Source organism: Oncorhynchus mykiss, chromosome 14 (assembly GCF_013265735.2).
Source record: "Oncorhynchus mykiss isolate Arlee chromosome 14, USDA_OmykA_1.1, whole genome shotgun sequence".
Classification (NCBI taxonomy): domain Eukaryota; kingdom Metazoa; phylum Chordata; class Actinopteri; order Salmoniformes; family Salmonidae; genus Oncorhynchus; species Oncorhynchus mykiss.
The window spans coordinates 8453382-8475297 of NC_048578.1; the positions used below are offsets into that span (position 1 = coordinate 8453382).

The 21916-nt window shown below is 42.9% G+C and overlaps 1 protein-coding gene across 1 annotated transcript; it reads right to left on the reverse strand.

Moving 5' to 3' along the window:
* Positions 1 to 5121: 5121 nt before the first annotated feature.
* On the reverse strand, positions 5122 to 18753 carry LOC110488709 (ubiquitin-conjugating enzyme E2 K). Its single transcript, XM_021561027.2, has 7 exons — positions 18325 to 18753; positions 9692 to 9785; positions 9413 to 9471; positions 9189 to 9271; positions 8983 to 9082; positions 6202 to 6330; positions 5122 to 6032 (listed from the first exon to the last, which is right to left on the reverse strand). Exons 1-7 carry the CDS (start codon positions 18385 to 18387, stop codon positions 5958 to 5960), a joined length of 603 nt encoding a protein of 200 aa, XP_021416702.1. The 5' UTR covers positions 18388 to 18753; the 3' UTR covers positions 5122 to 5957.
* Between the last annotated feature and the right edge of the window lie 3163 nt (positions 18754 to 21916).

Genomic DNA, 21916 nt, shown 5'->3' on the forward strand with positions numbered 1-21916 from the left:
GGTAGCATATATAGTGAAAACAATGGTGGTCATAGGACGGAAGCTTGAGGAACACTGAAACTTACCGTTGATTTGTCAGAGGACAAACTACCCACAGGGACAAACTGATATATTTCTAACAGATAAGATCTAAACCAGGCAAGAACTTGTCCGAGTAGACCAATTAGGGTTTCTGATATCTCCAAAGGAATGTGGTGATTGATGGTGTCAAAAGTGCCACTAAGGCTTAGGAGCATGGAAACAGATGCAGAGCTTTGGTCTGAGGCCATTGTAACGTCATTTACCACCTTCACGAGCGCGGTCTCAGTACTATGATGTGGTCTAAAACCAGACTGGAGCTTTTTGTATACCTTATTTGTCTATAAGAAGGCAGTGAGCAACAGCTTTTCTCATGTTTTTGAGAGGAATGGGAGAATCCATATAGGCCGATAGTAAAAGATTTCCGGGTTGAGGTTTGGCTTTTTTTACTGCCACTTTTAGTGAGTTTGGGACACATCCATAGGATAGGAAAGACAAAAAGACTCACAGCTGTAATCGCCGCCAAAGGTGATTCTAACATGTATTGACTCTGGGGTGTGAATACTTATGTAAATTAGATGTCTGTAATTATTTTCAATACACCGACAAACATTTCTAGAAACATGTTTTCACTTTGTCATTATCGTGTATTGTATGTTGATTGGTGAGAATGGGTTTATTTTTTTTTGTATTCATTTTGAATTTGAGGCTGTAACACAAAATGTAAAATGAGTCAAGGGGTATGAATACTTTCTGAAGGCACTGTAGCAAACTTTTTTAGCTGGTGGTGGTCTTGCAGATCAATTTCCAGATAAAGTGTCCGGGGTGATAAAGTTGAGTGAAAAAAATAAAATTAAAATAAGATGTTGGTCAACTTGTTAAATACAGAGATTGATTAAACGGCTATTAAAAGTCAAAAGCAAAACCTTTGGCTGGTAGCGAAGTAGCAGCAAACAGCAGAGCAGCACGAAAACAACGCTAGTTAGGGGGTTTTGTAGCCTCTCTCGAGTCCCCAACAACCAGATGTTCCAGTTTTCAGGGGAAATGGAAAGAGAGCCAGTGACGCGACTTCCGCTTTTGGACCTTAACAAGGTGACACTCCATCTTAACTCCTTCACATTTACTGGATTGGATGAACAGTGCAGAAGAGAACCTCCCCCAACATTTTTTTTGTTCTCCTCATGACCAGTATGTAGGGATCTAGTTTCAGGCGTTTCTTTTACGCCTGCTACGCTAGGTTAGTGGTTTTGTAACAGAAGGAAAGAAGGATTCTAGAACCCTTCTGAATCTGAATAAGCTTTTAAATTGTATTTTGTTCTTTATTTTAAATAGTGCCTGAGCGTTAGTGTTTACTTCATTGTTTAAACTTAAACATCAGGAGTTTGTTTTAAACTGTACCTACATGGGAATATTTGTACATGTATCTGGCATTCCTTAAAAACCTCTTAGATGTAAAGTTCCCTGTTTTATGTAGGATGTGAAATCAGAAACCACTTGTAGCTTGGATGTCCCTCCTACTATTTAATTCGTTCTTCCGACTGTCCATCAACTCCTGGCTGAACCCTATGTCACAGCCACTGACAAAGCACACGCCTGCAATACATTGTAGTGCAGCAGGAGAGAGTGGTTTCATCACTATAGCACATTCAGAGATCGACTTATAGCCATTAATCTAAAATAATTAATAGATTTTAAATAAATAACACTTTGTGTTTTGTCATAAATGGTCAAGATGCATATGTGATGAAAGGCAAGTTCAGGAAGCCAAGCTAGAGCTCTGTGTGATGTTCACAGATGTTTTGATCAAGAGAGATCTTTAGAAAATATGCACATTTTCTCCAACACTAAACATACAAATATGTATTTTACAGTTATAAGGAAGGTGAAATCCTGTAGCTTCATGAGGTAGTCACCTGGAATGAATTTCAATTAACAGGTGTGCCTTGTCAAAAGTACATTTGTGTAATTTCTTTCCTTCTTAATGCGTTTGAGCCAATCAGTTGTGTTGTGACAAGGTAGGGATGGTATACAGAATATATCAGTCAGAAATTGCAGCCCAAATAAATGCTTCACAGAGTTCAAGTAACAGAGACATCTCAACATAAACTGTTCAGAGGTGACTGCGTGAATCAGGTCTTCATGGTCAAATTGCCAAAACCACTACTAAAGAAGAAGAGACTTGCTTGGACCAAGAAAAGAACAATGGACATTAGACCGGTGGAAATCTGTCCCAATTTGAGATTTTTGGTAACAACCGCCGTGTCTTTGTGAGACGCAGAGTAGGTGAATGGATGATCTCTGCATGTGTAGTTCCCACCGTGAAGCATGGAGGAGGAGGTGTGATGGTGCTTCGCTGGTGACACTGTCTGTGATTTCTTTAGAATTCAAGGCACACTTAACCAGTATGGCTACCACAGCATTCTGCTGCAATACGCCATCCCATCTGGTTTGCGCTTAGTGGGACTATCATTTGTTTTTCAACAAGACAATGACACAACACACCTCCAGGTTGTGTAAGGGCTATTTGACCTAAAAGGAAAGTGATCGATTGCTGCATCAGATGACCCAGCCTCCACAATCAGCCGACCTCAACCCAATTGAGATGGTTTGGGATGAGTTGGACCACAGAGTGAAGGAAAAGCAGCCAACAAGTGCTCAGCATATGTGGGAACTCCTTCAAGACTGTTAGAAAAGCATTTCTCATGAAGCTGGTTGAGAGAATGCCAAGAGTGTGCAAAGCCGTCATCAGGGCAAAGGGTGGCTACTTTGAAGAATTTAAAATATCAAATATATTTGGTTTGCTTAACACTTTTTGGGTTACTACATGATTCCATATGTGTTACATTATAGTTTTGATGTCTTCACTATTACTCTAAAATATAGAAAAACCCTTGAATGAGTAGGTGTGACCAAACTTTTGACTGGTACATTTAATATTACATGTAGTTACATTTAAGAGGTTTTAATCATTTTACATACACAGTACTTCAAAATTCAAAAAGGCAATCACACATCTGCACTATCTTTGCTGCAGGTGCATGGTAACAGCTGAATAAGTTTAGAAAAAAACTAGAAACCCGCACACTGCTCTTGATAGTATCACTGCTCTTGATAGTATCACTGCTCTTGATAGTATCACTGCTCTTTAATAAGCTTTACGTTTCGGCCTCGAGGACTTTGTCAGAGCTTTTGTACATTATTGACATAGAAAGAAATCATGGCAAAGATATAAACTTTCAAATGACTCTTTTCTGGGATTTTCATTGAGCAGAGAGTAGAATAGTAGAAGGGAGTCTGAGTGAACCAACATATTGTACACAGAAAATTGGCCAGGGTTAACTAGTGTGGATTTTTTAGTGTAACATTTATAGTGTTGATTCGGGAGTTTAATTAACTAGTAAATAGTTAAATTAACGCTCCGTGGTGGCGTTAATAACCAGAGTTGTGTGATTGTGTAATTTTTACTCTGTGTAGAGTAACACTTAAAACCACACCCAACCATTATAATATATCCCAGCATGCTCTATTGGGCAAGGGGGATACCTAAGTCAGTTGAACATTGCAGGGTGATTTTCAGAATTGTTTGTCTCAAGATCTGTTTTTGCATGCACATTGTCTGATTGATTGATCTTATGCTACACAAAGGATAAGTAGCATCCATTTATCGAAACGAATCCAATCTGTTTGTAAATGCACCTATTACTGGGTCAGATGGTTATTCCAGTTTACATAATTTAGGTAGTCTCCATAAACAATCCTCCCTCCCAGACAGTAATTCTGAATGTAGGTGGTTAAAAGTTAAAATGGCGATGTTGCATAAAGATATGGGAATCCATATATGACGTCATGGTTTTACCACTATCCATGGAGTTTTTAAATTACGGCCCGCGAATGGTCCAATGCGTTAATAAATCAGCAAAATCTACTTTTTAGTTTTTTCAGATTTCTTGCGTCTTGGAGTTTAAATTGGGATTGTGTATTCTATGCTAATGACGATACAAAAGAGTAACAGAGAGCAATGTACAATACGATAAACCTGGTAAAGAAGGCATTTGTGGTGAAGGGAGGCATCGTTATACACCTCCGCTTTTGTTGGACATCCTCACTCTGGCTGGATTCCAATTAGATTTACACATCACTTTGCAAGCCAGCATGTGACTTGCAGGCCTAATGTAAAACAGGAATTTAGTTTGTTTAAGTAATGTAGGCCCTAAAAGAAAAGCCTTATATATGTAATGTACTGTAAAAAAAAATATATATATATATATATATATATATATAATAAAAATTTAATAAAATGCAGGTAAGGCTGGTAGAACCATTCAGAGGGTTCTAGGTAGATCCCTTTGCAAAGTGTTCTACCTAGCACCAGAAAGGGTTCCCTTAAAGGGACAAACCGAAGAACCCTTAGCACCTTTTTTCTAAGAGTGTAGGTCTACGTACACACAGTATAGACTACTCCCAGGGACACAGACTGATACACACAAGCGTGTAGGGGCATTCTTCCCAGTGCAGGCACGCAGGCTGCCATATGGGTATAAGAGAGCTCTGCCAGGTCCACTCCTGTGATAAAAGATGGACTTGTTGGCGAGGCTGGCTCAGACACATGCTACCTACCCTGCCATCTGGTTGTGTTCTGACTAATAACTCTCGCCTGACTAAGCAGACAATCTGCTCTGCGGCTTTTTCGCAACGGAGAGCCCATTGTTTGATACGTCAATCTTGCTCCTCCGCTGATCCAGCAGCATGTTGAGTTTGAATCATCTTTACCCACAGGTTGAACCAATTTATTAATTCCTTTGGTGCAGTGCATACAAATACACTTATTGAAATAAATATGCATATGTATGCAGCATTGTTACATGCACACAATTCTATTATAATGAATATGCCCGTTCTACTTTTCCCAAGTATATAATTCCCACTGGACTTTGTTTCCCCAGCATCATCCATTTTGCTTCTCACCCTAGATTTTTTACACACACACACACACACCACACACACACACGGAAGACTACTAAATTGCACACACAAAATCAAAAATAATTCTACAATATTAAGCTCTTCTTAAAAAGCACATAATTCACATTCCACACATTTTGGATTAATTTACACAGACTTTAATAGCTTTATTTACAGATGAATTCTTGACATTTTTTTTAACTTCCAGTCTCAATTTGCTTGAGTAGCGTTATCGGTGAACAATGAGGTGAGTGTTTTACGCTTTGTTTTCTTTCTTTTTAAAAATGGGAATCCAAATGTCTTCCTGTAGGAGGCCAGAACCAAATAAAAAAGTGGGAGGAGGAAAGTGATGATTATGAATCATGAGGGGGGTGGGGCTACCTGCTGATGGAGAGGGCTGGGGAGGGGAGTTTGGGAAGTTAAAACTCTTAAGACAGGTGACATGATGGGCATGATACGGATGTGACTACTGCAAGGAAAAAAAAAAAATCTGTAATGTTTCCTAGCAAGTGCCAAAAGAGTGGAGATGGAGGAGATTAAGAAAATGGCTCTGTTCAAACAATCTAACACTGCTTCCTTACTTTCTTCAAGGTCATAGCTGATGTAAAAGGATTGTATAGTTAAATAGGATGCCAGTGAAGAGTGTTTGGACAAAGCCAGCGTGTGAATGGGATCCAGCATGCGCACAGAGGAAGGGCACTTGGTTCAAGTCATTTGATTGAGGTATGTGAAATGGAAGGGTATAGTGCCAATGTGAAGATGGCAGGAAAGCTGGAGCATGGTACAGAGCAGAGACGATGGTGATTATGACTAAGGGGAGAAGTGCCAGGAGGTTGAGAGGGAGTATCCAACAGGTGTGGAGGTAAGGGGTCAGAGGAACAGAGGAGGGCTTCAGATGGAGGGAGACTTAAGGAGAGGGTGTGTATGGAGGGTCAGATGGGGTCAGGGGTGATTTGGGACCAGGGGGCTGTTGAGACTCAGTTACTAAGCAGTAGCTCTGTCGCAGTCTCCACGTCCCAGGATTTCGACGACAACGCCACTATTACTGCATTCTGTGGAGACGGGACAAACAGTAGAGAAGGAAGTTTATAACACAGTCATAACTATGCTACAGTATTCAAACACAAAACAGATCCATCGGTGAACCATAAAATGTATATGAGTTATGAAGGTATCGACTGCTGAGACAGCATTAGAGCTAGTCACGTGGGGCCCACTCACTTTGTCGAAGCCCATGGCACAGAGTTTGTCTATTTTGCGGGTGTACTCTGGACTGGAGGAGGGGGCGCCGGCGTACACATGAGACCAGAGTCTGGCCGTCTGTTTGAACATCTCTGGGTTCTGCTTATACTGAAGAGTGAGAACACACAACACTGAGTTGGCAGTATACAAAACATCACTAGGCTACAATTTAGTAAAGCAATTGAACACGAGCGGGCATGCTAAAACTACTTTATTAGCTATTATTTTGTGCAAAAAAAAGAAAGTGTTTTGCATAAGCGAGTGTACAATTGCTTTTCTACAACGGGTTATCAACCCATTCATCAGCTACTATATCATCCCTCAACAAAAATATAGGCTAGTCCCAATGCATCTATGGTTACTAGCCAAGCCAGCTGACCGTTCATTCTATCGGTTAAGCTGCCAGAGACGCGATCCAGTCATGAACTCTGTTCAATATCCCAGTCGTTGGTTCTAAATGTTCCGTTGCCGGCTCTCATCCCTTGCTTGCTAGCTAGCCAACTACGGCTAACACAGTCACGTCAAACTGTGCAGGTAGAATAACAGTAGCTGCCTTTCATTTTGTTTCACCTGTTTTTCTATTGACATTTCTTTGTATACAGTGCATTCGGAAAGTATTCAGACCTGATGACTTTTTCCACATTTTGTTAAGTTACAGCCTTATTCTAAAACTGATTAAATAAAAAATGTCCTCAATCTACACACAATGCCCCATTTTTGCAAATGTATTAAAAATAAGTTTGCAAACACCTACTCATTCAAGGGTTTCTTTATTTTTACTATTTCCTACACTGTAGAATAATAGTGAAGACATCAAAACTATGAAATAACACATATGGAATCATGTAGTAACCAAAAAAGGTTACATCAAAATACATGTTATATTTGACATTATTCAAAGTAACCACCCTTTGCCTTGATGACAGCTTTGCACACTCTTGGCATTCTCTCAACCAGCTACATGCGGTAGTCACCTGGAATGCATTTCAATTAACAGGTGTGCCTTGTTAAAAGTTCCTTTGTGGAATTGCCTTCTTAATACGTTTGAGTCAATCAGTTGTGTTGTGACAAGGTAGGGGTTGTATACAAAAGATAGCCCTATTTGGTAATTGACAAAGTAATTGACAAAGAACAGCTCAAATAAGCAAAGAGAAATGACAGTCCATCATTACTTTAAGACATGAAGGTCAATTCAGAAAATGTTAAGAATTGACACTGATTTATTTAGAATTCAAGGCACACTTAACCAGCATGGCTACCGCAGCATTCTGCAGCGATACACCATCCCATCTGGTTTACGCTTAGTGGGACTATCATCACTACCAAAAAACACACCTCCAGGTTGTGTAAGGGCTATTTGACCATATTTACCTGGCCTCCACAATCACACTCCATCAATCAGGCCTTTATGGTAGAGTGACCAGACGGAAGCTACCCCTCAGTAAAAGACACACATGACAGCCCACTTGGAGTTTGCCAAAAAGCACCTAAAGGACTCTGACCATGAAAAACAAGATTCTCTGATCTGATCAAACCAAGACTCCACTCCTTGGCCTGAATGCCAAGCTTCACATCTGGAGGAAACCTGGCACCATCCCTACAGTGAAGCACGTTGGTGGCAGCATCATGCTGTGGGGATGCTTTTCAGCGGCAGGGACTGGGAGGGAGACTAGTCAGGATCGAGGGAAAGATGAACGGAGCAAAGCATCCTTGATAAAAACCTGCTCCAGAGTGCTCAGGACCTCAGACTTGGGCAAAGGTTCACCTTTCAACAGGACAATGACCCAAAGCACAGAGCCAAGACAATGGAGGAGCGGTTTCAGGACAAGTCTCTGAATGTCCTCTAGTGGCCCAGCCAGAGCCCGGACTTGAACATCTCTGGAGATACCTGAAAATAGAGGATCTGCAAAGAAGAATGGGAGAAACCCCCCAAATAGAAGAATGCCCCCCAAATACAGGTGTGCCAAGCTTGTAGCGTCATTCCCAAGAAGACTCAAGGCTATAATCGCTGCCAAAGGTGCTTCAACAAAGTACTGCGTAAAGGGTCGGAATACTTTTTATCAATTTGCAAAAAAAAATCTGAAAATCCGTTTTTTCTTTGTCATTATGGGGTAGTGTGTGTAGATTGATGTGAAAAACAATTTAATACATTTCAGAATAATGCTGTAACGTAACAAAATGTGGAAAAAGGGGTCTGACTACTTTCAGAATGCACTGTGAGAAATCAGCGTTTGAGGATTATGCTGATTCATGATTTCGAATGGCTGAGAAAAGATGTCCGTCTCGTCCTGACACTAATTCTCAATAGGACAGCGGAGATCGAATTTCAATACCATAATAATGTTGCAAATGCCGAGAGACAGACAGCAACGTTGGCACAAACCCCACTTGTTGCAAACCAAATGTTAAGCTAGAAGCAAATAATGTCTAGATGCGTTTTACAGTGGAGACCAACTTAACGAATATGGCTGGCTGGGCTGATGGGACAGCGGATGGAGCAGGGATTTCTCAGATGGATCAGAACACAAGATGCCCATTTTTGCATCATAGGCTTACCCGTGCTGAACAGGTTTTTTAGTATGGCTGGCTTAGAAAACATCTCAACCAATCACAATGCTTGTTTTGACCAACACATTGCAGAATAAACCAGTGAGGAGACAGAGCAAGTCTAAAAAAAAACACACATTACAAAATCTGCAAGACATTCCAGGCATACTTATGCTCTCCCTCTCCCACACATGCACACAGTGTTCCTCTCACTTGATTGGCCACCACAGCGTCCTGTGGGTCATCTGGTTCTGCAGCTGCCAGTAAGGCCTGTAGTGACAGCAACACTGTCCTCAGCGTCATAGCTGCCGCCCTGTCAGACACACAGAGGGTACACAGAGTAGTAAGACCTGGGATCAGCCTTAACCAAGACAATGAAAAGAAATTCGATTTTAGAGTGTTGAAATAAAGTGACTCACCACTGGTCTTTGAGGATGTCCAGACATATTGCACCTGTGACTGAGCTGATGTTGGGATGCCAAATCTTCGTGATAAATCGTACCTGGGGGGCCACAGGAAGCACATAAACAAGCAAATCAATTAGCAAGGACTTCACCCTGGCACAGGTCAATGTTGACAAAGTACACAACTGAATGACAAACATCAGAATATGTTTGATACACACACACACACACACACCTACCTTTGGTGGATTGAAGGGATAAGTTTCTGGAATTTTTATTTCTAGTTGATATCTACCACCTGAAAACATTTTTTGGGGAAATAATTAATCACAGCAAGAAATCTGTATCCTTTTGCATGACATGAACCACGCTCACTCGAGGTAAAAAGTGCTTTGAATCCTATTGCGGTAAATTAGGTAATCTGCCTCAGCCCTCAAGTAAACCCAGGCGAGTCTGTCCCAGGTAAAGCTGTTAGGTCTGTCTGAATAGACGACAGTAAACTCCCCTGGGCCTCTCACCTTCATACGGTGTATCAGGTGGCCCTGCGATCTCCCCCTTCAGCTCTGTGAAGTTCTCATCCACCAGGTCCACTTTTATCTGGTTTTTACTCGTCTGTCAGTGAGAAGAGAAGTCAAAAGTTAGTTCTGTCACAGAGCATGGGCCAGGGTGTAAGGAAAGGAGGGGTATCCGTCAGGGGGTACCTCATCCCAACTTCCTCTCAACACAGACATTCTCACGGAAGTGAGAACTAATACTTTCACATGATCGGTCTCCTTGCACTTGAGTATGACAGATACCTTGATAACAAGCAACATTATGAGACGTTTGAAAGTAGTGACTTGTGCCATAGATTCTGATACGATATCCGAAAGCTACCGGTATCTTCTTGCATCGTAAAGTGCTCTAGTCTGTAGGGACATTATTTTGCAAACAGTTATGAACATTTCCACATGCCGTGTCGCATTATTCAAGTGTGTTAACTTCTGTGCAGCATGAGTGGGGAGCTAACATGATGTATCCCAGACTCCCAGTGCAGGATAGCAATGAGTAAGTGGACCAGGCACGGTGCGCTATAATAAGGGGTCGGCTGAGCTGATAGACAGGCTTGATCCGCGAGACATTTGACAGAAGTGCAGAAAGTAATAAAAAAATAATAATACAATTTAGAACCAAAACGTCTTTAAAAAAAATCATAGTATAAAAAAAAAAAGTACCCAAGTTTCAGTATACCGTGCAACACTATTAAGCTGTGGAAGCCAGAACTGTGTGTGACCACTCGGTTACGGGGACACCATTCTGCCGAGGACACCCAAACCAGTAGACACCACAAAGCCCAAGCAAGCCTGACCCGCTCTGAAAGTTGCTGTAACCCTACTTGGGATATTTACACTATATTGGCTATTGGTTGAGACGCAGGGTCTGTTCTAGCTTGTTATGTCAGGGTGGGCGACTGGAAATGTAAAATAAATGCATTTAGGTTATAGTTCATTAAGATGCATGAATACACCACACCAACAGCCTGATAAACAATCAATTGGCTGTTTTAAAATGAATTTCCTGCAATTTCACATTGTTATGGTCAATAGATGTGATAGCATGCTTAATATATGCAAATACATGATTCTATTCCGTAATAGGGCAAACCGTAAGGTGTTCCAGCTAATCAAATCAACGTTTATTTATGTTCCAGCGTAGTGTAAGCTACACAATACAATGAAATGCCTACTCGCAACTAAAGCTCTCCTTGCAAACAGTGCAATTATTCAGCTATATGTATTTGCGTTTACATTAGGCTATAGCATGTGGTCATAGGCCTATAAGGCTATACTGCAAATTGTTGTTTTGCAGAGCTACCCTTCAACACCACAAGATAAGTATGACTCTGGGGTATCCAGTGAACTTCTACCATGTGGTGCAGCATGGACCCTATGGCCCCTTCTCCTCCACCTCTGGGATACAACTCAGCACCAAGTGGGGCCGCGTCCCCAACAACTCAGCGTGTGACTTATTATTCTACATTGGGAGTACCAGGGAGTTGCAGTGCAGTGGACATGGCTGCATACGTCATAGGGAGGACAGTTTTGCCCGTATTGAACAGAACATTATGCAACAGAAGACCAGATCCCAGGGTTCATCCTGTCAGGGGAGCCCTCTCCAACAGGTTGCAGTGGAGAACATCGGACAGTCATATGAAGGACAGCAGCAGGAATTTGTCTCTTCGGCCCCGGCACCGTTGCCAGGTGTGACTGTGACCATCGGGTGTGACTATATTGCTTCTCCGGTCCTGGCACCGTTGTCAGGCACGGCTGCGACTGAGACCGGGCAGGGACACGTCATGTCCTCGGCCCCCGCCGTTCCTCAGGAGTTGCCTGCTACAGAGACTGAGCCCACAACAGATGTCCTTCCCGATTCCCCCCTCCACTGCTGTGGAATCTGGGGGAACCCTCTCCTATGTGATTCCAGCAGCATCGCCGAACGGTAGTGAGCCTATGTCGCTGGCTGGACCCTATTCCTCACCGCCGCCAGATCATCACCCGTCAAAGCTACACGGCAAGCCTGTCTGCCCATCCGACACGCTGTCCCTGCAGTAGAGGACCCTCCAGCAGCACCAGTCTGCTGCTACCTCCGATGACCGGTCCGGCCATGACCTGTGCCTATGGGGGGGGACACAGCCACACTGGTGTCACCAGCTACTGATAGTACAGCTTTTCCTGACCCAGCCACAGCCCTGGGTCCCAAGCGTGCACCACCTGACCCAGCTCCAGTCCTGGTCCTGCTGGACTCAACCCTCAACTGTGGGGGACTCAACAGACCTCATCGGGGCAGACCACCCAGACTTCACCCCCCAGTGTCCTGTCCCAGGGGCACTACCTATTCCTGCTCCTGGGGTCTGAACTGATCCACCATCTGCCTTGGACTCACCAGTATTGGGCTGGACTCTGGGTCTACCGGTGGGACCTTCTCTGGGGCTTGCCCTGGGTCCACCTCTGGGGCAAAGCCCGCCTCTGGAGGAACCAGTGCCATGCCTGCTCTCCGCTGCTGGGGGTTGGCCTGCCTCAGTTGGGGAGCCGCTGAGCCTGCTCACCTGCTGGGCCATGGACACAGGGGACATCCTGGCCCGCCTCTGTGGGGCCCCACTTATTAAAGAGCTCAGTGTCTTTCAATGTAGCACCGTCATAGGATGCCACCTTTCCAACAAGTCAGTTCATCAAATTTCTTCCCTGCTTAAGCTGCCCCGGTCAACTGTAAGTGCTGTTATTGTGAAGTGGAAACGTCTAGGAGCAACAACAGCTCAGCCGCGAAGTGGTAGGCCACACAAGCTCACAGAACGGAACCGCCGAGTGCTGAAGCGTGTAAAAATGTTCTGTCCTCGGTTGCAACACTCACTACAGAGTTCCAAAACTGCCTCTGGAAACAATGTCAGCACAACTGTTCGTTGGGAGCTTCATGAAATGGGTTTCTATGGCCGAGCAGCCACACACAAGCCTAAGATCACTGTGCGCAATACCAAGTTTCAACTGTTGTGGCGTAAAGCTTTACGCCACCATTGGACGTTGGAGCAGTGGAAACGCGTTCTCTGGAGTGATGATTCACGCTTCACCATCTGGCAGTCTGACGGACAAATCTGGGTTTGGCTGATGCTAGGTGAGCGCTACATGCCCGAATGCATAGTGCCAACTATAAAGTTTGGTGGAGGAGGAATAATGGTCTGGGGCTGTTTTTCATGGTTCGGGGTAGACCCCTTAGTTCCAGGGAAGGGAAATCTTAACGGTACAGCATACAATTACATTCTAGATGATCCTGTGCTTCCAACTTTGTGGCAACAGTTTGGGGAAGGCCCTTTCCTGTGTCAGCATGACAATGCCCCCGTGCACAAAGCAAGGTCCATAAAGAAATGGTTTGTTGAGATCGGTGTGGAAGAACTTGACTAGCCTGCACAGAGCCCTGACCTCAACTCCTTCGAACACCTTGGAGATGAATTGGAACACCGACTGCAAGCCAGGCCTAATCGTCCAACATCAGTGCCCGACCCCACTAATGTTCATGGCTGAATGAAAGCAAGTCCCCGCAGAAATGTTCAAACATCTAGTGGAAAGCCTTCCCAGAAGAGTGGAGGCTGTTATAGCAGCCCATATAGCAGAATGCCCATGATTTTGGAATGAGATGTTCACTGAGCGGGTGTCCACATACTTTTGTAGTGTCATGTAGTGTACAGCCCATGTTCATCTTCCTCAGTGTGTTTAAATAAAGTTCCCGTGTGGGTGTTAACTCTTGGGCTGCGTTATTCCCCTCGAACCAGGGGTGGTGTCAGTGAGTCACATCCATAGAGCCGGGTAAAATACGTAGAGCCGGGTCACACTCTTTCACTGGTGCCGTCCTTTCAGCACCAACCGCTTCAAATAAACACGATGCTTAATAGTCCTACTCATCACGTATTATTAAAAATAGGTCATCACTTCTCACCACGGCGCTCATCTGGTAAAGTTAGACAAAAGCTTAATCAACGTCTCGCAACATCAATGATTAATTTGCATTTTACATAACAGAACCGACTATAATGGCGTATCAGGCCTAGAACGTTCCTGTTACACCAAAAACACCTAATTTCTATTGAGATTTTACGACGGTCAGCTGAAGCAGCATAGTCCATTTGTCTTCGACTGAAACAAAATGCAAGAGAACGCATCTGCTCTAATCCGCTCATGAAACAGTAATTCAAAAGCATCTAAATGCATATTCCCATGAAACAGAGATATCAATCAAATGGATTGGCACGCAGATGCTGTTGACGTTTCACCAGTAAAACGTGAAGAATTATCATTCGCGATTGACAGTGACGGCCTATTTTGAAAGTAGGTAGCCTATGCCTAACTTGGTATTGGAGGCTATTAAAATTATAAAATATTTGAGACAATCTGTGTGTGGGCATAGGCAGTTTGCAATTGGAGGATGCCTTTTATGCATATTATTTAATGATAGATGTAACCTATTGAATAGCCTGTCGGTACAAAAGGAAACAACGTCATAAACAAAAATTGCGTTCCATCACCTAAATAAGATAGCACTACACTACTGGGTTTGCGGCTGTGGAGGCTGCCGAGGGTAGGATGGCTCATAATAATGGCTGGAACAGAGCGAATGAGAATGGCATCAAACACATGGAAACCATATGTTTGCATTTGATACCATTCCACTCATTCCGCTCCAGCCGTTACCACAAGCCCGTTCTACCCAATTAAGGAGTCACCAACCTCCTTTGGTTTGTGACTATGAACTTCCATAGTCTCCGATTCAGTTGCAGTCATTCGGTTAACAGATTTGGTAACAGAATAATGCATTTGAATTACTTCATAAATCATAAACCACATTTGTATTTGTAAAAACAAACTAATTGGGAGGTCTAACTTGACTTGTTCTTTCTGTGAAGTTTCATTATCCTCCCTCATGAGGGAAAGAAAGTGGAAAATATCTTAAAGATGTGGGTTTTTGATAACAGAATGACAAGACACTAGGCAATATTTCTTAACTTATAGAAGACAAATCATTTCTGCACAACTAAATATAAAATGTTGAAATTATTTGGACAATGGACGCAATGCAAGAATTCTACAAAATACTGCAGTAAACAAATCTGTTTCCACTAAAGGTGTGTTTGTAAAGTGCCAGAGTGCGCTGTCAGGCTGTCCGTTAGTAAATTCAGAGCATTTTGCTCTCAGAGCGCACACTGGACGCTCTGGCTGAGGAGTGGGGGTACATCCGAGCAGTCTGACCTCGCAACGGTAGTCAAGCATCCAAGCTAACCGGCTAACGTTCGCTAGCTACCTCCAGACATAAACACAAGATGACCTCACTGACCATTTTACTTTATTTTTTTATTTCACCTTTATTTAACCAGGCAAGTTGAGAACAAGTTCTCATTTACAATTGCGACCTGGCCAAGATAAAGCAAAGCAGTTCGACACATACAACGACACAGAGTTACACATGGAGTAAAACAAACATACAATCAATAATACAGTATAAACAAGTCTATATTCGATGTGAGCAAATGAGGTGGGAAGGGAGGTAAAAAGCAAAAAAAAGGCCATGGTGGCAAAGTAAATACAATATAGCAAGTAAAACACTGGAATGGTAGATTTGCAATGGAAAAATGTGCAAAGTAGAAATAAAAATAATGGGGTGCAAAGGAGCAAAATAAATCAATTAAATACAGTAGGGAAAGAGGTAGTTGTTTGGGCTAAATTATAGGTGAGCTATGTACAGGTGCAGTAATCTGTGAGCTGCTCTGACAGTTGGTGCTTAAAGCTAGTGAGGGAGATAAGTGTTTCCAGTTTCAGAGATTTTTGTAGTTTGTTCCAGTCATTGGCAGCAGAGAACTGAAAGGAGAGGCGGCCAAAGAAAGAATTGGTTTTGGGGGTGACTAGAGAGATATACCTGCTGGAGCGTATGCTACAGGTGGGAGATGCTATGGTGACCAGCGAGCTGAGATAAGGGGGGACTTTACCTAGCAGGGTCTTGTAGATGACATGGAGCCAGTGGGTTTGGCGACGAGTATGAAGCGAGGGCCAGCCAATGAGAGCGTACAGGTCGCAATGGTGGGTAGTATATGGGGCTTTGGTGACAAAACGGATTGCACTGTGATAAACTGCATCCAATTTGTTGAGTAGGGTATTGGAGGCTATTTTGTAAATGACATCGCCAAAGTCGAGGATTGGTAGGATGGTCACTTGCCCTAGCAGAGCTGATTATGCTGTTTTTATGTTATCCAGAACATTGGTGACTGTAAGTGTGCTGCTGGCAGCAATTTAATTGAGCTTTTTTGGTGACGTTTACTGACACCGGCCATATTCAACGGCTGTTAAACGTTCGTAAATTCATCAGCTATTCTGCGCTCTGGCACACTCAGACAAGAGTGCTCTGAAATCAGAGTAGATAGCCAGTGCGAATTTACGAACGCACCCAAAATGTAAATTATGTGGTCGTCAAAATACATAAATCATTTGAAAACAATGTGGCAATAAAAATCCCAATACTGTGCCAAGAACATTCAAATCTGTGGGCCAACCCTTCTAGTGAAACCCCACAAATCGGTGTTTATAATTGCGATGGGTATTCCTCAACCTAGAGTAAGATCGATGTGACATTGTATTGCCAAGAGCTATGGGAAAGTCCTGAGGGTGTTTCACAGTCAACGGACGTCTTGACTGAACTACACTGAACAAAATATACAAGCAACATGTAAAGTGTTGGTCCCATGTTTCATGAGCTGAAATAAAATATCCCAGAGATTTTCCATACACACAAAAAGGTTATGTAAACAAATTGTGCACAATTTGAGAGACATCCCTGTTAGTGAGCATTTCTCCTTTGCCAAGATAATCCATCCACCTGACAGGTTTGGCATATCAAGAACATGAATAAACAGCATGATCATTACACAGATGCACTTTGTACTGGTGACAAAAGGAAATTCTAAATTGTGCAGTTTTGTCACAACACAATGCCACAGATGTCTCAAGTTTTGTAGGGAGCGTTCTGACTGCAGGAATGTCCACCAGAGCTGTTCCCAAAGAATTTGATGTTCATTTCTCTACCATAAGCCACCTCCAACGCATCTGTTGCATGTTGCGTTCATATTTTTGTTCAGTTGGTGCTAGCTGTGAGGGGAGGGCCTTACGCCGCGTCATTGGCTGTATTGTGCCAGCGTCAAATTTTGTGATTAATGGTTTTATTCTTTCAAGTAAAAACTACCACAATTCAGTGGCTACAGCCCTACAAATCAATAAAAACATAGCTGAATACCAGTGAATTGAAAATATGTCCCATCTTGTCTTTTGTGCAGCTGGTTCTTGCATGCAGCTCACTCTGTTCTGTGCTTAGGCTAACTACTTGCTGCAGTTTATCCTCCCATCACCAGAGTAACTCATCAACACCAAAAATAACATTACAATGTAACCCAACTCGGGTGTAGGCCTACCGTAGAAGTAAACTGTGTTATCCAACTAGGAACCTTCTGTGTTACAGTTCAGACTTAGGTGAGAAGTGTTCATTTGTGTTAGGCTGTGTGTGTGTGTGTGTGGGGAGGTGGGAGGGTGTGTATTAAGTATCTAATTTGCATAAAGTAGTATAAAAAGTGGTATTCTAATTTCATACATTTGTTCAAATTGTTACAAACTCTGTTTTGCATAAAACTACATTATTGTAATTATGTACTCCATACTGCCATATTTACATAATATAGCATTTGAAATGAAAAGACGTCATAACAATATGACCACCCTATCTTGAGATATTGGACAAAACATGTTGAATTTAAGAATCCAGACAGGTGATTTGATGCCTTTATCGACTAGGGATTAACATGGACCTGTCCCGAGACCTTTTTCAATAACTTGAAAATAAGACCGCTCAGCTACATGTATGGTAAATCCTATCCTCACGAAATAAAGTGTTCTGTGTTTCTGGGAGAAGCATCTATAACATGAAATAAAGTATAACACCTGAACCAAAGTTACATTTTCTCCCCTAAAACCCTAATATTCGTTTCCAGTTAAAAAAAAATGTGTTTTGATGCATTTCTAATATTTGATGATGATTTCTCTTCAACCTAGCCTGCAACAACACAGGTAGAAAATGTCACACTAACGTTAGATTTCGAACCCTCTGCGGCAGAAGTTGCACCCTGGTGGTAACCAATTATGTACATAACAATCATTGGTGGTAACATATCGTTAGCGGTGTGTGGCAAATATACTTTTTAGCTAGCTTGTTGGCTAAATAACCAGACATCTAACGTCTTCGCCTCTGTAATCATATCAAGCCAGGGTGAGCGTATTTGCGTGGCTTATTTCACTACCCCTGGCCTAACTAGGTTGCTACCTTCGCTAGAAACGCTAGGTTTCCTGTAGGCTAGCAGTCATAACTAACGATAACGTAGTTAGCAAAAAGCCAGTCACATTTCCTTCGCTTGCAAGCCAGCTAGCGCCTTGTCCTTCGCTTTTGTTAACAACTGGTACCGCTATCTAGCTGTTAGCTAACAAAACACTACTTTCCAACAACAGGCAATAATCGTGTTTGACACAAACTCTGCTAACGTTGCTAGCTACCTAGCGTTACATTCACGGTCGATTGAAGAAAATAAATCACCAACCTCCTCGCTTTTGAGAACCTCTTTAAATTCCCGTTTTATCCTTTGAACCGCGATGTTGGCCATGATTTCGCCGTGTTTCTGTCGGAAGGGAACACGATCCTCTCGGTCACAGGCCTTACTTGGCTTCAGCCCTCCTAGTTAGCTAGCTAACCCAGCTAATTCGCAGTCCCCCTCGCACTTTCGTTCTCTGCCTCTGTCACTTTTGGATCGGAGCAATAATAACAGCTGCTAGCTACGGCCACTAATTGCTAAGTTCTACTGGAACGTGACCGAGCCCCGATGTCATAAAATATAACGCTAGTTACAAAAGAGCCGAGGGACATGTGTATTTTCTCGCAATATTGCCACTATGTACGCAGTGGACAGAAGGTGGTCCTGGAAACATTTTAATACCAACTACATGCAAGCTGAAATGCGGGTCATGTGATTTCTACAGCATTGATACCCTCCCTGTCATTATAACATTTTAGAGGGGCTTCTTATGTCTGCAATAACTGGTAGACGTACTTCCATGAGTGGAGAATTAAAAACAGGCATACATTTGCTTGTATATACTTGATTATGTTGTCCAAAGTAAACGTTCATTAATAAATAATGACAATGTGCATTATATTTCTTGTTACCTGGACCTCACTTCTTATCATCAATGATGCAACATTCAGAACCTACCTATAGAATAGTATGTATCTGGGACACTTATAAGGTCCACTGTACACCTTCATAAACCCTGGGGTGTATTCATTACGCCAATTCTGTTGCAAAACATTTAGTTTGTTGCATTGCAAAAAGTTTTTTAACAGAAACAGTTTACTCCAAATGAAAAACGTTTTACAACGAAAATTAGAGTTTCTATTGGACAAATTCAGGTAGGTCCCTCAAAGTTTTGCTCTGTTTGCTTCCGTTTGGTTCTTAAACGTAGACGGGTTCCGTTGCAAGATGTAATGAATACACCCCAGTCTTGATTATGATGGATGAGAACAAGGTCAAAGGTTATTCTATTAATCTGTCATAACAAAGCCTGTCCTTATTTGTATTCATGGTCTTTCACTGCCTCTACCTAGAAACACTGTTTCATGTGGAGATGCCACATCATTACATGACAACTCAAGATTATGTATCATATGTCAGTCATTTAGCATATTACCGAAGTTACAAACTAGACTCTGTGGTGAAACAATGGTACTAATGCATCCTCTACTCTGGGGGATTCCAAACTTTTTCTTAAAAAAATTCAGAACCCCACCATGTAAAAAAATATGATGTAATCAACAGCCAATGTTTACTTTTTTTAATTGGGCCTATAACAGTCTATTACAAATCACTCTGAGACATGTCTTTTCAACCAGGGTTTTCCCAGTGGGAGGGTTTATGTTAGCAAAAGCAAAAAAATATTTAAAAAAATAAGGAAAAGCAGATCATTAAAACTGTTGCAGGCCAAAATGACAGAGACAAAAAAAAATCCCATTGAAGGAAATAACAGTCAATGGAAATACATTGTTATATGTCCATTGCACCTAATACAACAGTAAAATGCTTACTTACAAGCCCTTATGTGTTAAGTAAAAAATAAGTATTAAAAGTAACAAATAATTAAAGAGCATCAGTAAAATTACAACAGCGAGGCTATATACAGGGGGTATCGGTACAGAGTCAATGAGCAGGAGAACCAGTTAGTTGAGGTAATTGTGGTAATATGTACATTTAGGTAGAGTTAAAGTGACTATGCATAGATAATAAACAGAGAATAGCAGCAGTGTAAAAGGGGAGGGGATGCAAATAGTCTGGGTAGCCATTTGATTAGCTGTTCATGAATCTTATGGCTTGGGGTTAGACGCTGTTGAGCCTTTTGGACCTAGACTTGGCGCTCCGGCACCACTTCCCGTGCGGTAGCAGAGAGAACAGTCTATGACTAGGGTGGCTGGCATATTTGACAATTCTTAGGGCCTTCCTCTGACACCGCCAGGTCCTGCATGTCAGGAAGCTTGGCCCCAGTGATGTACTGGGCCGTGCGCACTACCCTCTGTCGTGCCTTGTGGTCGGAAGCAGAGCAGTTGCCATACCAGGCAGTGATGCAACCAGTGCTCTCAATGGTGCAGCTGAATACATTTTTGAGGATCTGAGGACCAATGCCAAAACTTTTCAGTCTCCTTAGGGGGAATAGGTTTTGTCGTGCCCTCTTCACAACTGTCTTGGTCTGCTTGGACCATGATAGTTTGTTGGTGATGCGGACACCAAGGAACTTGAAGCTCTCAACCTGCTCCACTACAGCCCCGTCGATGTGAATGGGGTGCGTGCTCGGTCCTCCTTTTCCTGTAGTCCACAATCATCTCCTTTGTCTTGATCACGTTGATGGAGAGGTTGTTGTCCTGGCACCAGGTCTCTGACCTCCTCCCTATAGGCTGTCTCATTGTTGTCGGTGATCAGGCCTACCATCAGCAAACGTAATGATAGTGTTGGAGTCGTGCTTGGCCATGCAGTCAGGAATGAACAGGAGGAGACTGAGCACGCACCCCTGAGGGGCGCCCATGTTGAGGATCAGCGTGGCGGATGTGTTGTTACCTACCCTTACCACCTGGGGGCGGCCTTTCAGGAAGTCCAGGATCCAGTTGCAGAGGGAGATGTTTAGTCCCAGGGTCCTTAGCTTAGTGATGAGCTTTGAGGCCACTATGGTGTTGAAAGCTGAGCTGTAGTCAATGAATAGCATTCTCACATATGTGTTCCTTTTGTCCAGGTGTGAAAGGGCAGTGTGGAGTGCAATAGAGATTGCATCATCTGTGGATCTGTTGGGGCGGTATGCAAATTGGAGTGGTTATAGGGTTTCTGGGATAATGGAGTTGATGTGGGCCATGCCCAGCCTTTCAAAGCACTTCATGGCTACAGATGTGAGTGCTACGGGTCGCTAGTCATTTAGGCAGGTTACCTTAGTGTTCTTGGGCACAGGGACTATAGTGGTCTGCTTGAAACATATTGGTATTATAGACTCAGACAGGGAGAGGTTAAAAATGCCAGTGAAGATACTTGCCAGTTGGTCAGTGCATGCTCAGAGTACACGTCATGGTAAACCGCCTGGCCTTGCGAATGTTGACCTGTTTAAAAAAGGTCTTACTCACATTGGCTACGGAGAGCGTGATCACGCAGTCGTCCGGAACAGCTGATGCTCTCATGGATGTTTCAGTGTTACTTGCCTCGAAGCGAGCATAGAAGTAATTTAGCTCGTCTGGTAGGCTCGTGTCACTGGGCAGCTCGCAGCTGTGCTTCCCTTTGTAGTCTGTATTAGTTTGCAAGCCCTGCCACATTCGACGAGTGTCGGATCCAGTGTAGTACGATTCGATCTTAGTCCTGTATTGACGCTTTGCTTGTAAGCAGGAACCAGGAGGATATAATTATGGTCAGATTTGCCAAATGCAGGGCAAGGGAGAGCTTTGTATGCATCTCTGTGTGTGGAGTAAAGGTGGTCTTGAGTTTTTTTTCCCTCTGGTTGCACATTTAACATGCTGGTAGAAATTAGGTCAAATGCATTTAAGTTTCCTTGCATTAAAGTCCCCTGCCACTTGGAGCGCCGCCTCTGGATGAGCGTTTTCCTGTTTGATTA